Source organism: Mirounga leonina, unplaced genomic scaffold (assembly GCF_011800145.1).
Source record: "Mirounga leonina isolate KUSES-001 unplaced genomic scaffold, KU_Mleo_1.0 Mir_204, whole genome shotgun sequence".
Classification (NCBI taxonomy): domain Eukaryota; kingdom Metazoa; phylum Chordata; class Mammalia; order Carnivora; family Phocidae; genus Mirounga; species Mirounga leonina.
The window spans coordinates 7359234-7375054 of record NW_023270513.1 but is presented as its reverse complement, the minus strand read 5'-3'; the positions used below and the strand labels follow the sequence as shown (position 1 = coordinate 7375054).

At 34.7% G+C, this 15821-nt stretch overlaps 1 protein-coding gene across 6 annotated transcripts in view; it reads left to right on the top strand.

The window, feature by feature from the left end:
- The window catches only part of ATRX (ATRX chromatin remodeler), a 309544-nt gene that overhangs the window by 102959 nt on the left and 190764 nt on the right, over nucleotides 1-15821 (top strand). For all 6 annotated transcript variants that reach the window (XM_035028787.1, XM_035028786.1, XM_035028789.1 and 3 more), the window contains one exon: nucleotides 11512-11584. In XM_035028787.1, coding sequence (XP_034884678.1) covers nucleotides 11512-11584 — 73 coding nt within the window. The remainder of the gene's footprint in view (nucleotides 1-11511; nucleotides 11585-15821) is intronic.

Here is a 15821-nt window from a genome sequence, read left to right as displayed (position 1 = left end):
TTATGTATTTATTTATTTTATTCCTTTAAATTCCAGTATGTGTAACATACAGTGTTATATTAGTTTCAGGTGTACAGTATAGTGGCTCAGCAACTATACATTACTCAGTGCTCATCACGATAAGTGTACTCTTAATCCCCTTCACCTATTTCACCCATCCCCTCCTTCCCCTTTGGTAACCATCAGTTTGTTCCCTATAGTTAAGAGTCTGTTATTTTATGTTTGTCTTTTTTCTTTGTTCATTTATTTTGACTTATTTTATTTAGCATTATACTCTCATGATCCACCCATGTTGTTGCAAACAGTAAGATTTCATTCTTTTTTTTATGGCTGAGTAATATTCCATTGTGTGTGTGTGTGTGTGTGTGTGTACACCACATCTTTATCCATCTATTGTTGGACACTTGAGTTGCTTCTATAATTTGGCTATTGTAAATAATGCTGCGATAAACTTGAGGGGTGCTTATATCTTCATAAATTAGTGTTTTTCTCTTCTTTGGATATATACTAGTGGAATTACTGGATCATATAGTAATTTTCTTTTTAATTTTTGAGGAATGTTCGTACTGTGTTCCACAGTGGCTGTACCAGTTTGCATTTTCACCAACAGATTCCTTTTTCTCTACATCCTTACCAACACCTGTTGTTTCTTGAGTTTTTGATTTTAGCCATTCTGATAGGTGTGAGGTGGTATCTCATTGTGGTTTTGATTTGCATTTCCCTGATGATGAGTGATGTTGAGCGTCTTTTCATGTGTCTGTTGGCCAGCCTTATGTCTTCTTTGGAATAATGCCTGTTTATGTCTTTTGCCCATTTTTAATTGGATTATTTCTGGGGGTTTTTGGTGTTGAGTTGTATAAGTTCTTTATATATTTTGGATACTAACCCTTTATTGGATATATTGTTTGCAAGAATCTTTTCCCATTCTATAGGTTGTCTTTTAGTTTTGTGATTGTTTCCTTTGCTGTGCAGAAGCATTTTATTTTGATGTAGTCCCAATAGTTTATTTTTGCTTTTGTTTCCCTTGCCTCAGAAGATGTATCTATAAAAATGTTGCTATGGTAGATGTCATAGAAATTACTGCCTATGCTCTCTCCTAGGATTTTTATGGTTTCAGGTTTCACATTTAGGTCTTTAATCCATTTTGAGTTTATTTTTGTATATGGTATAAGAAAGTGGTCCAGTTTCATTCTTTTGCATGTTGCTGTCCAGTTTTCTCAACACCATTTGTTGAAGAGACTGTCTTTTTCCTATTGCATATTCTTGCCTCTGTTGAAAAATTAATTTTGTTGGAAATTGATTGACCATATAATGTTGAATTTAATTCTGGGCTTTCTATCCTGTTCTGTTGATCTGTGTGTCTGTTAATTGTGCCAGTACCATACTGTTTTCATTACTATAGCTTCGTAGTGTATCTTGAAATCTGGGATTGTGATACTTCAAGTTTTGCTCTTCTTTTTTGAGATTGCTTTGGCTTTCAGAGTGTTTAGTGGTTCCATACAAATGTTAAGATTATTTGTTCCAGGTCTGTGAAAAATGCTGTTGGTATTTTGATAGGGATTTCATTAAATCTGTTGATTGCTCTGGGTAGTAGGGATGTTTTAACAGTATTTGTTCTCCCAGTCCATGAGCATGGAATATCTTTCCATTTGTGTCATCTTCAGTTTCTTTCATCAGTGTTTTATTGTTTTCAAAGTACAGTTCTTTCATGTTCTTGGTTAACTTTATTCCTAGGTATTTTATTATTTTTGGTACAATTGTCAGTGGGACAGTTTTCTTAATTTGTAATTCATTATTAGTGGCATTTGTACATCATTATTAGTGTATAGAGATGCAGTGGTTTTCTGTACATTGATTTTGTATCATGTGACCTTACTGAATTCATCTGTCCTAGTAGTTTTTTGGTGGAGTCTTTAGGGTTTTCTATATATGGTATCATGCCATCTGCAAGTAATGAAAGTTTTACTTCTTCCTTACCAATTTGGATGCCTTTTATTTGTTTTTGTTTTCTGATGGCTGTGGTTAGGACTTCCAGTACTATGTTGAATAAAAGTGGTTTGAGTGGACATCCTTGTCTTATTTCTGATGTTAGGGGAAAAGCTCTCAGTGAACTCCATGGTGAACATGGAGTACGATGTTAGCTGTGCGTTTTTCATAAATGGCCATTATCGTGTTGTGGTATGTTCCTTCTAAACATACTTTGAGAGTTTTGATCATGAATGGATTTTATACTTTGTCACATGCTTTTTTTACATCTGTTGAAATGATCATATGTTTATTATCCTTTCTCTTATTGTTATGAGGTATCACATTGGTTGATTTGCAAACATTGAACCACCCTTGCAGCCCAGGAATAAATCCTACCTGATCATGTGAATGATTTTTTTTAAAAGATTTTATTTATTTGACAGAGAGAGACACAGTGAGAGAGGGAACACAAGCAGGGGGAGTGGGAGAGGGAGAAGCAGGCTTCCTGTGGAGCAGGGAGCCCGATGTGGGGCTCGATCCCAGGACCCTGGGATCATGACCTGAGCTGAAGGCAGACGCTTAACGACTGAGCCACCCAGGCACCTGTGAATGATTTTTTAAATGTATTGTTGGATTCTGTTTGCTAGTATTTTATGGAGGATTTTTGCATCTATGTTTTTCAGAGATACTGGCCTGTAGTTCTCTTTTTTAGGGATGTCTTTATCTGGTTTTTGTATCAGGGTAATGCCTCGTAGAATGAATTTGGAAGCTTTCATTTGTCTTCCATTTTTTTGAATAATTTGAGAAGAATTGGGTATTAACTTCTTAAAATATTTAGTAGACTTCACCTGTGAAGGCATGTGGTTCAGGAGTTTTTTGATTACTGATTTAATTTCACTTTTGGCAGTCAACCTGTTCAAATGTTAAATTTCTTTGCAATGGAGTTTTGGGAAGTTAAATGTTTCTAGAAATTTATCCATTTGTTCTGTTTTGTTCAATTTGTTAGCATATAATTTTTCATAATCTTCTCTTACAACCCTTTTTATTTCTATGGTGTCCACTGTTATTTCTCCTCTTTCATTTTTTATTTTGTTTGAGTCCTCTCTCATTTTTTTGATGTGTCTGGATGAAGGTTTATCAGTTTTGTTGATCTTTTCAAAGAACCAGTTTCTGGTTTCATTGATCCATTGTTTTTTTGTTTTGTTTTGTTTTTTAGTTTGTATTTTGTTTATTTATGCTCTGAACTTTATTATTTTTTTCTCCCACAGGTTTTGGGTTTCATTTGTTCTTCTTTTTGTAGCTTGTTTAGGTGTAAGGTTATGTTGTTTGTGGGTTTTCTCTTCTTAAGGTAGGCCTGTAGTGTTATAAATTTCCCTCTTAGAGTAGCTTTTGCTGCATGCCAAAGATTTTGGAGCATTGTGTTTCGTTTTCATTTGTCTCCTTGCATTTTTTGATTATCTCTTTGATATCTTGATTGACACATTCATTGTTTAGTAGTGTGTATTTAACCTCCACGTATTTGTGTTCTTCCAGATTTTTTCTTGTGGCTGATTACTAGTTTCATAGCATTGTGGTTGGAAAAGATGCATGGTATGACTTTGATCTTCTTGAATTTGTTAAAGTTTGTTTCGTGACCTCACATGTGATCTAGTCTGGAGAATATTCCGTGTGCACATGCAAAGAATTATGTTCTTTTTTAGGATGGAATGTTCTGAATATATCTGTTAGATCCATCTGGTCCAATATGTCCTTCAAAGCTACTGTTTTCATGTTGATTTCTGTTTGAATGATGTAAGCAGGGAGTTAAAAGTCCTCTGCTGTTATTATGTTACTGTTGATTACTTTGTTATTAGCTGTTTTATGTTTTTGGGTGCTCTCATGTTGGGTTCTTAAACATTTATGGTTGTTATACCTTCTTTTTAGGTTGTACTCTTTATGGTTATATGGTATCCTTCTTTGTCTCTTGTTACAGTCTTTTTAAGGTCTGTTTTTTTTCCGTTACATGTATTGCTACCTGTCTTTCTTTTTACATCTATTTGCATGATACATGTTTTTGAATCCCTTCACTTTATGTCTTTATGTCAGAAGTGAGTTTCTTGTTGTTCATATAGATTGGTTTTGCTTTCTTATCTGTTCACTCCATGTTTTTTGATTGGATCATTTAGTCCATTTACATTCAGAGTAATTATTGGTAGGCATGTATTGCCATTTTGCTACTTGTTTTATGTTTGTTTTTGTAGTTTTTCTCTGTTCCTTTCTTCTCTTGCTCTCTTCTCTCATTGCTGGCTTTATTAGTGATATGCTTGCATTCCTTTCTCTTTACTTTTTTGCATTATCAGTTTTGGATTTGTGGTTGTCATTAGTTTTATATAAAACATCTTCTGCATGTAGCAGTCTATATTAAGTTAATGGTTGCTTAAGTTTGAATGTACTAAATTTTTGTCCCTCTCCCCCATGTTTTAGATATATGGTGTCCTACTTTATTTCCTTTTATTTTGTGAATCCCTTAACTGATTTTTATTGATATACTTAATTTTATTGCTTTAGTGCTACCTACTTTTCTTTACTCCTAATTATGGTCTTACCTTTACACTCAGAGAATCCCCTTTAATATTTCTTTCTTTTTAAGATTTTTATTTATTTATTTAACAGAGATAGCACAAGTAGGCAGAGTGGCAGACAGAGGGATAGGGAGAAGCAGGCTCTCCGCCAAGCAGGGATGCGGGGCGGGACTCGATCCCAGGACTCTGGGATCATGACCTGAGCCAAAGGCAGCCGCTTAACCGACTGAGCCACCCAGGCGTCCCCCCTTTAATATTTCTTGTATGGCTGGTTTAGTTGTGACGAATTCCTTTAACTTTATTTGTTTGGGAACTCTTTCTTTCTATTCTGAATGATTGTCTTGGTGGAGAGAGTATTTTTGGTTGCAGTTTTGTTTTCCTTCAGCACTTTGAATATATCATGCCAGTCTCTTCTGGCCTGCAAAGTTTCTTCTGAAAAATCTGCTCCTATCTTTATGGAGTTTCCCTTGCATGTATCTGTTTTCCTTTTTCCTGTTCCTTTTAAAATTCCCTCTTTATCACTACATTTTCCTATTTTAATTACTATGTGTCTTGGTGTGGACCTTCTTGGGTTGATTTTATTGTGCCTCCTGAATCTGGATGTATGTTTCCCTCCCCAGATTCGGGAAGTTTTGAGCTATTATTTCTTCAAGTAAATTTTCTGCCCCTTTTTCTTTCTCGTGTCTTTTTGGGGTCCTTATAATGTGCCAGTTACCATGCATGATTGTGTTACTGAGTTCCTTAAGTCTATTTTCATTTTTTATTATTTTCTTTCTCCCTTCTGTTCACCTTGATTGCTTTCCATTACTGTCTTGTAGGTCACTGGTCCATTCTTCTACTTCCTCTATTCTACTATTTATTCCCTCTAGTGTATATTCAATTTTAGTTACTGAGTCCTTCATCTCTGATTGGTTCTTGTTTATGTTTTCTACCTCTTTGTTGAGTATCTCAGTGAGGTTCTCCACTCTTTTCTCGATTCCAGTGAGTATCTTTATGACCATTACTTTAAATTCTCCTTTAGGCATATTACTTATCTCTGTTTTGTTTAGCTCTCTTGCTGTGATTTTGTCATGTTCTTTCATTTGGGACATATTCCTTTTTCTCCTCATTTTGTCCAATTCTCTGTGTCTTTTTCTACATGTTAGCCACGTGCTTTTGTAAGTAGTGGTCTTATGAAGAACAGGTCCTGTAGTGCCCTACAGTGCCGTGTCCCTCGTTCACCAGAACCTGACACTTCAGAATGTCTCCTGTGTGTGTTGTTGTACCCTAGTTTTATGGCTGAGCCTCATTTGCCTTCATTCCAGGCATCTGCAATGGCTCTGTTTGCCTCTTGTGGGCAGGGTTTGGTCCCTGTGTTGTTATGGGTCAGTCTGGTGCTTGCCTTGGGCTTGAGTTGAGTCACACCAGCCATTTGTCAGAAATGCGGTAGCTTGGAACTGCAGGGTATTCTCCCCATGTTGTCTCCTGAGAAGTTTTTGTTGGTAGCCTGAGCCTGCCATTAGACTGGATTTCTGCCCTCAACCTGCTGCTGGGGCCACATGTGGACTCATGTGTATGCTTATTGTTCCCTCTGCTTCAGGGCAGAGTCATTTTGGAGTGGTGCTGGCCACTCTTGGGGCTGTAAGCACACTGCCAGATTTGTGTCACTTCTTTGGATGGTCTCCTGCCAAGGGTATGTTGGTGGGAGCTGTCTGTAGAAGAACGTGGGGGCAGGGTATGTGTGGTGCCAGCAAGGTCAATGCCACTTATGGAAGGTATCTGGCAGCCACCTGAGAAAACTTTCCAGAGTCCAGGCTGGTGTGGAGGGGGCAAGTCTACAGAAGACATAGTGGGGTGGGACATGCTTTTAGCAAGGTATGTGGAGAGTGTTGGTGCCGTGCTGGTTCCTGCAGGAATGGGGAGGGAAATGACACCAGCCAGCTTTTTGGTCTTGCAGAAGTCTCCCAATGATCTCTGCCCTTCCAGCACATGCTCTGAGGTTAATAAAGAAACCACCTTCTCATATACCCCAGGCCCTTTTCAAACTGCTGTTTGTATGCTGTATCTCAGTGGGGTTGTTTGTTGTGTTGTCTCTTAAGGATGGGGACTCAATTTCCTCTTGTTCCCTGGTTCTTCCAGAGTTGAGCCTGCTGATTTTTAAAATGTAATGTGTGAAGCCCCAGAAGTTGTAAGTTCTTGGGAAGTTAGGTCCCTCTGGTTTTCAGAGCCAAATGTTATTGAGATTTGTCTCCCTGGTGTGTGGGTCTACCATGCCTGGGGTGCATAGCTTAGGGTCTGCTCTTTTTCCCTGTATGCACCCGTGGCATCCTTCCTTTCTTCTGACAGATCCACAGGTCACTTTGGCTCACACTGCATCTTCGCCCTTTCTACCCTCTTTATTGTGGCTTCGTCTCTACATTTAGCTGTGGAAAGTCTGTTTTGCCCGTCTTCAGGTCATTTTCTTTTTTATTTGCGCTGATGTGGCTGTTACGTAGATGTGACCATAGGATGAGGTGAGCCTGGGATCCTCCTGCTCTGCCATCTTCACCAGAAATCCACCTGAACTTTATTTTTAAATTTTTATAAAAGAGATTTTAGGTATAAATGTGTTCCCAGCACAGGCAGAATGTTTAAATTTTTTCTTTCAGTCCTTAGGTTAGGAGTTTCCATTTATCCCAATTAGGTTTTGTATAATTAACTTGAATTGTTTTTTAAGATTTTTATTTATTTTTATTTTTTTATTTTTTTAAAAGATTTTATTTGAGAGAGAGAGAATCGGGGGGAGGGGGCAGAGGGAAAAAGAGAAGCAGACTCCCTGCTGAGCAGGGAGCCGGACACAGAGCTCCATCCCAGGATCCTGGGATCATGACCTGAGCTGAAGGCAGACACTTAACCAACTGAGTCACCCACGCATCCCTGAATATTGCTTTTTAATAAAACTTCACATTCCTTGTATGGAGTGCTTATCTGATGAGTTGTTTTGAAAACCAAGTGTGATTTTCATGGCATATTCAGTTTAATGCATTGCTGTATCAGATGCCTGTATGGCTTTTAACTACTGTCTGCAAAATTGTTGGCCTCAGTGTTTCAGAATTTCCAACTTTTTGACTTTTAGAAAGATAATATCGAGTAGTTAGCATATATTATGTAATAGTCCCAATCACATGTGAGGCAACACTCCCATAATTAAACAAATTAGTATTTCTGCACAAAACGTGTGAACATTCATACTTAAAGGAATAAACAGTTTAGATTAGGTTTTGCAGCCAAATGAACTTTGGCAACAGCTTGTAAAACTTAGTTTTGAGAGCCTTGATTTCAGAATTTCGGTTGACCTTTGAAGAATGCAGGGGGTAGGGATGCTCACCCCCTGTTCAGTCAAAAACCCATGTTTAGCTTTTGACTTCTCAAATACTTCTTTTTTTTTTTAAAGATTTTATTTATGTATTTGACAGAGAGAGACAGCGAGAGAGGGAACACAAGCAGGGGGGAAGTGGGAGAGGGAGAAGCAGGCTTCCCGCTGAGCAGGGAGCCTGATGCAGGACTCCATCCCAGGACCCTGGGATCATGACCTGAGCCAGAGACAGACGCTTAACGCCTGAGCCACCCAGGCGCCCCTCAAATACTTAATTCTTAATAGCCTACTCTTCTTACAAATGACGTAAATAGTTGATTAACACATATTTTGTATATTTTATATACTATATACTATATTCTTACAGTAAAGTATAAGCTAGAGAAAAGGAAATAACAAGAAAATCATAAGGAAGAGAAAGTAATTATAGTGTAAAAAAAAAAATCCATGTATAAGTGGAGCTCTGCAGTTCAAAGCTGTGTTGTTCAAGGCTCAACTGTATGGTAGTGTAAGAGATTGTTTGTATTCAGTGTTTTGTTATCAGGTTAGTTGGGAAAACTCTTATTAAGGATTAGAGTATAAGAATAATAAATCGTGAGTAGTTACATGGAGTATTCTCATTGGCAAATTGTAGGCTATTGAATTAAACTTTGGAAAACTGGTTTCCATGATTAAACAGCTTCCCTAGTGAAATCAACATGTTTGATTTCAATTGCTGATTTTCATTTCCCCAAATCTAACTTGATTTGACACATATGAGAGGTTTGTATGATATACCTCTCATGTTTGGTATTATTAATACATAGTGTAATATGTATTCATTAGATCTTAAGAAGAGATGGCAACGTATGGCAAATATTTGTAGGGTGCATTTCCCAATAATTCCTTACCTGAGCACTGGTCTAGATCACTGTGTTCCATTTTGATCATTGTGTTCCATATAACTTTGTTCTGAAGGATCATCGTGCTGATTAGGAGGTGATCCTTTTTTCATGTATGTATCCACAGAAGCCTTGAGAATTGAGCTTTTCTGCAGATGCCAGTCTCTCAACTATTTAGTGGAATAAGCCATGTTGTTTGGATTTTCTTTACCCTGGATATTTCTTGGAACTGATTACTTTAGATGAAAAAAAGAAGATGATTTTGCTTGGGAATTAACACATCTAAAAATTGGCCTTTGTAAAAATGCTTAAGCAGAAAAGATTATGAAGGGTGTTGAAAATAAGCACTATGAAAAGTACTGTTTCAAGATAAGTTTGGGTGTGAGCCAATGATAAGTGGCATTCCTTTTATTTTTTTGAAGATTTTATTTATTTGTCAGAGAGAGAGCACACAAGCAGTGGGGGTGGCAGGCAGAGGGAGAAACAGGCTGCTAGCTGAGCAAGGGAGCCTGACGCGGGACTCAATCCCAGGACCCTGCAATCATGACCTGAGCCGAAGGCAGACGCTTAACTGACTGAGCCACCCAGGCGTCCCCGATAAGTGGCATTCCTTAATACTTTGTATGCATATAGAAACATAGTATATTTTCTTAATGTGTCCAACTTAATTAAGGGAACATTATTTTTGAACTTTTAAAAAGGCTCCCCTGCTCCCTTATATTTAGATAATTCCAGTTTATTCAGCCATAGTTGAGTATCCTATTATGAGGTACAATAGTTTACTAGAAATATTTGGACTTGGGAATGGCATGAGCAACTAAAATGAAGAACGTGGTCCTAGGAGATTGCAGTCCAGTGAACAAGATAGACATAGATAAGTCATTATTTAAAAAAATACCAGAAGAAACATATAAAACTAAAATGGGGCTGCATAATAAATAGCAAGTGGGCCATTTAATCTAAATATTAGAGGAAGACTTAGAAGAACAGGTAACATTTGAACTCCACTTTGAAGGATGTGCCAGATTTTGAAAAGTGTAATAGAGGAATGACAGTAGTATTCTAGTAATATTTCATTTGAAGATTGGTCTGCTTGAGGTATTTATTGTGAGTTTGGTAGGATATTCTAAGATTTGTTTTTGCCTTTCTGTATTTAGCATATTTCTTTTATTTTCTTTTATTTTTTTTTATTTAGCATATTTCTATCCTGAACCTATGGTTATCTGTGTTCTTTATGATTTTTTTTCCTTCATTTTCTCCCTATATTTTATTATAAAGCAATTTTATTTTATTTTTTTTTTAAGATTCATTTATTTAGAGAAGGAGAGAGCGCTTGAGCTGGGGGAGGGGGAGGGAGAAGAGAGAGAATCTCAAGGAGGTTCCTTGCTCAGCACAGAGCCTGATCTCATGACTCTGAGATCATGACCTGAGCCGAAATCGAGTCAGACACTTAACTGATTGAGCAACCCAGGTGCCCTCAAAGCAGTTTTAAATATACAGGAAAGTTTCTGTCATTAACATTGTACTGTGTTTGCTTTATCACATACCTGTTTATATATCCTTCTATTTATCCATCAATGTACCTAATTTTTTTCCCTTTTTAATTGTTCATTTTGAATTAATTATAAATTCACAGGATATTGCAAAAAAAATAAAAAACAAAAATCATAACAGGGAGATCTTGAACAATACCCTTAATTCAGTTTCCCCCAGTGGTGACATCTTGTATAACTATAATACAATATCAAAACCAGGAAACTGAAGATTTATTGCAGTTTCACTAGTTTTTCATGCACTGATTTGTGAGTGTATGTATATGTAAGTATAGTTCTATGCAATTGTTATCACATGTGTAGCTTTGTATAACCACTACTACAACCAAGATACTGAACTATTCCATTACCACAAGGGTCCCTTGTGCTACCCCTTATACACATCCCCTTGCTTATCCCCATTCTTAACCCCTGGCAAGTGTTAATTTCATTTTCATCTCTAATTTTGTTATTTTGGGGTGGAATCATGAGGTGTGTAACCTTTAGAGATTGGCTTTTTTCACTCAATGTAATGCCCTTGAAATCTTTGCATTTCAAAATAAATGGTAAACATCAGCATACTACTCCCTAATTACTTCAGCCTATATAGTATTAATTAGAGGTTAATATATAAGTTTGTTTTTGAGGTAAAATTTACATACAGTGAAGTGCACAAATCCTAACCTCTTTAGATTTTTAATCAAAGGATAGCAGTGTAGCTTTTTATAAGGAAATCAGTTTTACTATACTTGAATATATCTCTTGGTAATTCTGATCATGACTACAATACAGATTTAAGTATTATTTTACTTGCTACTACCGAAATATTAATAGCAATTTTGCTATTCTTCAGTTTAAAACAGAATAAATTAGACGTCTGTTAACTTTAAACTTAAAATGGATCACTACAAAGCTTATTTCAGCAAGAAAAGTTTTGGTACTGTGATGCCAAATTGATAAAGACTTGTTACTAGGAAGGATTAGCTTTAAAACTGTTGTATTCTGGGAAGGAACTTTGAAATATATAAAATCCAACTATTGTTTTACTGCTGGCACTTCATAAATTCCCCATTGTGCTTTCCCTATAAATTTCTTTTTACTCATGTTTTGGATCCAGAGTACAGTTTAGAACCCACTAATTGTTTTGATGTTTTTGGCTTTCAGTTTTATTTTACATGATTTTACTTATATAGATAATTTAAAGCTAATTTTAAGTACACTTTTTTCCCCTCAAGGAGATGAAGCCTTATCTAAATCAGTGCCTGTCACAGTGGATGATGATGATGACGACAATGATCCTGAGAATAGGTATGATTCCATCTGTAAGGACTTAAAAAAGATTATAACACACCCTAGGCGTGGGCACAAACAGCAGCAACGGAACCGCAAGCCGGTTGTAAAAACCAGGAGTGCCTGCCTTAGAAAGACTCGCTCACAGTCTTCCTGCAAGTTTGAAAGAAAGGCCAGAAAATGGGCTAAAACTCAGAAACCTTAAGAGAAAGTAAATATAAATATTAACACACCTAGCATAGGGTGTGTTATAAATACAGCACTGTCAATTTTACGTTCCCATGTAAACTGTGATAATTTTTTGAGAATATTTTAATTTCAGATTATTTTATTGATGAAGATAAATCATATCAATAAATTGGTGACAACAGACATCTCTCTCCTCAATATCTGATTATTGTTTTTAATTGCCATCTAATGTGGTCCTATTTATTAAGACCCATTCAAAGTGAAGAAAAGGAGATTGCTCTGATATGTAAGATTAAGAAATTCTTTTCAAAATAAGTATCAATTTACAAGGTGTCCAGACTGATTTGGATTTTAACCATTTTTCAAATAAAATAGATAGTATGATAGTATTAACTTTAATAAGACTTAAACAGTAGGTTAGAAGTAAACAGTGTAGCCTTTACAGATTCACTTAACCTAAGGGATGGCTGGGAGAAGAAAAAAATACAAAGACACACCCATATCCCAACAATGAAGAATAATGAAAATGTATTAAAGAATATAACCCTAATTTTTTTTTTTTACCTATCTTTTAAACCCTTCCTGAAATATAGTATATCCCACACTCATAATCTTAAACAAGATTGTGTGGTGTAGTAGGTGGAATTTTAGAATAATGGGGATAAGAATATCTGATTTCTAGTTGTAAAACTTCTTTAGCTGTCTGTGTGATTGTGCGCAAGTGACTTAACTACTCTGCCAAAAATTTCTGATTCCTAAAATGAAAGGGTTGGATGAAATTTTCCCTAATTACTTCCAACACCGATTATCAATGATAGACTTGATGGTTTTACTAAAGAACACTATATTAACCATCCATTTATTCCTACTAGTAAGTTACAATATTAAGAAAACATGAAAATATGCATGTAATTTTTGTGTCATAATTTTGTGGGAAATTAACTGAGTTAATAAATGCTGTGGGCCGGCTGTTATTCTAGCTCTGTTTTCTATATCTTGTTGATGCTGATAGGGTTTTCTGTTTCTAATATCAGCATTCTTCTAATAGAATGTTTTTATTAAGGTAAATGAACAATTTTATTTTGTACTTTTAAATAGAGATTAATCATGGGCACAATGATTCAGATGCTGCTTACCTACTTATGTTTTTTTATTAAGAAATATATGTATCCATTATTTTATGAGATGGGGTGGGGTCCAGAAGATTGGTAAAGGCATACATTTTATTCATCAGCAATTTTTATAGTACATGATCATAGCACGATTATGAAAGCATTTAAAAAAAATCTCTTTTAAAATGCTTTAATTCCTTTTTATTTATTTAGACTACTAATTTGTTTTCCTGTAAACCATGAGGACTCAAATGTTATTAAAAGGCTAATAATGTTTAATACATGCTATATTCTAATTTAACTATATACGTGATGAACCTTAATCTCATATTTAGCCACCAAATGAGAGTGTCATTGAGGTATGATAATTTTATATTTGCGTTAGAACTTGTCAAAATATGAATATCATTTTCATCTTTTAAGTTGCTTGATTATATCTCTCTGTAACTGGCAAGTATTTTATTGGAAAGTCTATTTAATTCCATCTTGTATTTGTGATTACAAAATACAACCCTGTTCAGTACTTTTGAGAAGAATTTTATCTTGAACATGTTTTTCTTTATACTTATTTCAATGTGCCTTTATAAAATATATCATTAATAACTTGTTTCATTTTCAACATACCAAAGAGGTATCTAATACCCACGATGGGCATACAAATACCTTCTGGAACTATTTTAGCATAGATAATGTATTTGAGCATATTTGAATATGCACTAAGCAACTTTTAAAAATTTATTTGCGGATCATGATTAAGTCTTGGAGTTATATTTACCAATTTCACATTTTTGAGTAGGTTGTATTTTAGTACATAGCGTATTGTAATTCTGTGTAAATTTGTACACAATTGTGTAATTGTGTATAAATTGTGTATACCTTTCTTATGCTTTTAACTTTTTAGCAATGTTGTTAATACATTTTCAGTGTTGACGTTTATGGAGGGGTAAATAGTGTATTAATGCCAATGCTTAAGTATTTGGATGCAATAAATTTCTATAAAACTTTTTTCTTGTTCAAGCATTTAATTTTAATTATAATGCATCTTTTCATGAAAGTTGAAAGAATTTGTTAAAATCAAGGTATGGAGGGTAGTTTGTAGCCAAAGAAGTTTTGATATTTCTGATATTGAGGAAGTAAATACTTTATAATTCCCTAAACATATGTACTTATATATATTTATGGGAAAGTTTTACAATGGATTTCACTACTGTTTCTGTCTTTTCTGTTTTTAAAGCTATAATAGTTTTTGAGGTCATTTAAAAAACTTAGCCATGTCCTAAATAGTTTAGTATGTGTGAATATATAAATTTGGTATTTTAGCATACTGTTATGTAGCATCATTCATATTTGAAAGTAAATGTATGCTGTTGTGAGATAGAGTGGTCTAATTTATAAATTAATTTCTGTTTAATTGCATTTATTTAATAAACAGTGAAAAAATATAGGTTGACAGTTTAACTTTTTTTGGTTGAACTTTTTAGAAAAAAATGTAAATAGACTAACTTTATAGTTTGAATTTTGTGTAATTGGGAATTTACTTAGAATTTTCTAGCTTAGACTTAATGTACTTTTTGAAAGGGAGAATAATATGAAATAGTTTGTCAGGTTATTTAAATTACACATGTAATTTTAAAGTCAGCTGTTTGAATTTGCCATTATGTTAATGTTGCCTTTCAGATACCTATTGTGTTTTAAATTGGTTCTTTCATTGAAAAAATATTTATGTAATTTTTTTATTATGGTTGCATTTCTACAGTTATCTGGCATTGAAAATACAGTATGATTCTGTAAAAGGGATATTTTGACCAAACATTTTCTAATATCCTATATTTGAATACCTACACTGTGAATTAGCCTGAGTGGTAAGATGTTAGTTTGTTCAAGTTTAACAGTGTTAGTGTTGAGGATCATTAAACCAGGCTTGTCTTTAGAGGTTGCATTACTAAATCAGTGAGGAGTCCATTCTCTCCGAAAAAGAATTCTTTTCAGTATGTTCTTTATTTATAGATTTTTTCTAAGTATTCTTTCTTTATTCCAATTTTGACTAAAAGCTGAGATTTTTTTATATGGATACCCTCCCCTGGAACACACATGCAAATATTTACCTTATATTTGAAGAATGCTTAATTGGGTCTAATAATACTCCATAGTTTTCTCATAATTTCTTTCTCAGTGGGGCTAAATACTTATTACATAGAAGCAAAATTTGATGTGGAGATTGCTTAAAAGAATTGCCCATTGTTAATAGAAGTTCTACTTAATTACAGTGGGACTACACTGTAGCCTTAAAAATTTCCAATTATTTTGTTATTTGGTAATACTTTACTTTTCAACTGGTAAATATACAAATGACTGTTTTTTCCCTACTAGCTTGGTGGGGGTATTCTGTTGATTAAGGTTCTGTACTATTAATTCAGCATATTTTCAGAAGTAATTAATTGTTCCTCGATGTTGTTCATGCTAATGAGATATTTAATGATTGTTTACCTGATTTCAGCAATGTTTAATGGGTTGAGTATATCTCAAGTCCCTTCAGCAAGACTTTTCATTTGGTTTCCATTTTAAGCACTTTTCAGAATGTTCATCTTCTACACCTGTCTTTATTCTTTATACGAATTTGCTAAATCTGGAATAATTTTTTCTCTGTGAAACGTTTTTTTTTTTTTTTTTTTTTTTCCATGATGGTCCTGTTTGGTTACCAAAATTGCTTTGGTTCTCCTTTATTGTTTTGAAAAACCTGAAGCATTTTACTTGTTTTTATCTTTGAGCAAGGGTTTTTAATTCCTGGCAATTTTAAGGTAACTCTTTTTCAGTTTACTTTGTTTTTATAGTGCAGGTAAGTATTGTAAGTCATTTAAGTATATATATAGGTGTCTAGTCTGTATATAGGATCCATTTGTAGATAACTAAACTGGTTGCAGTTGCCATAAGATCTCTTTCTTTTGCTAGAATTT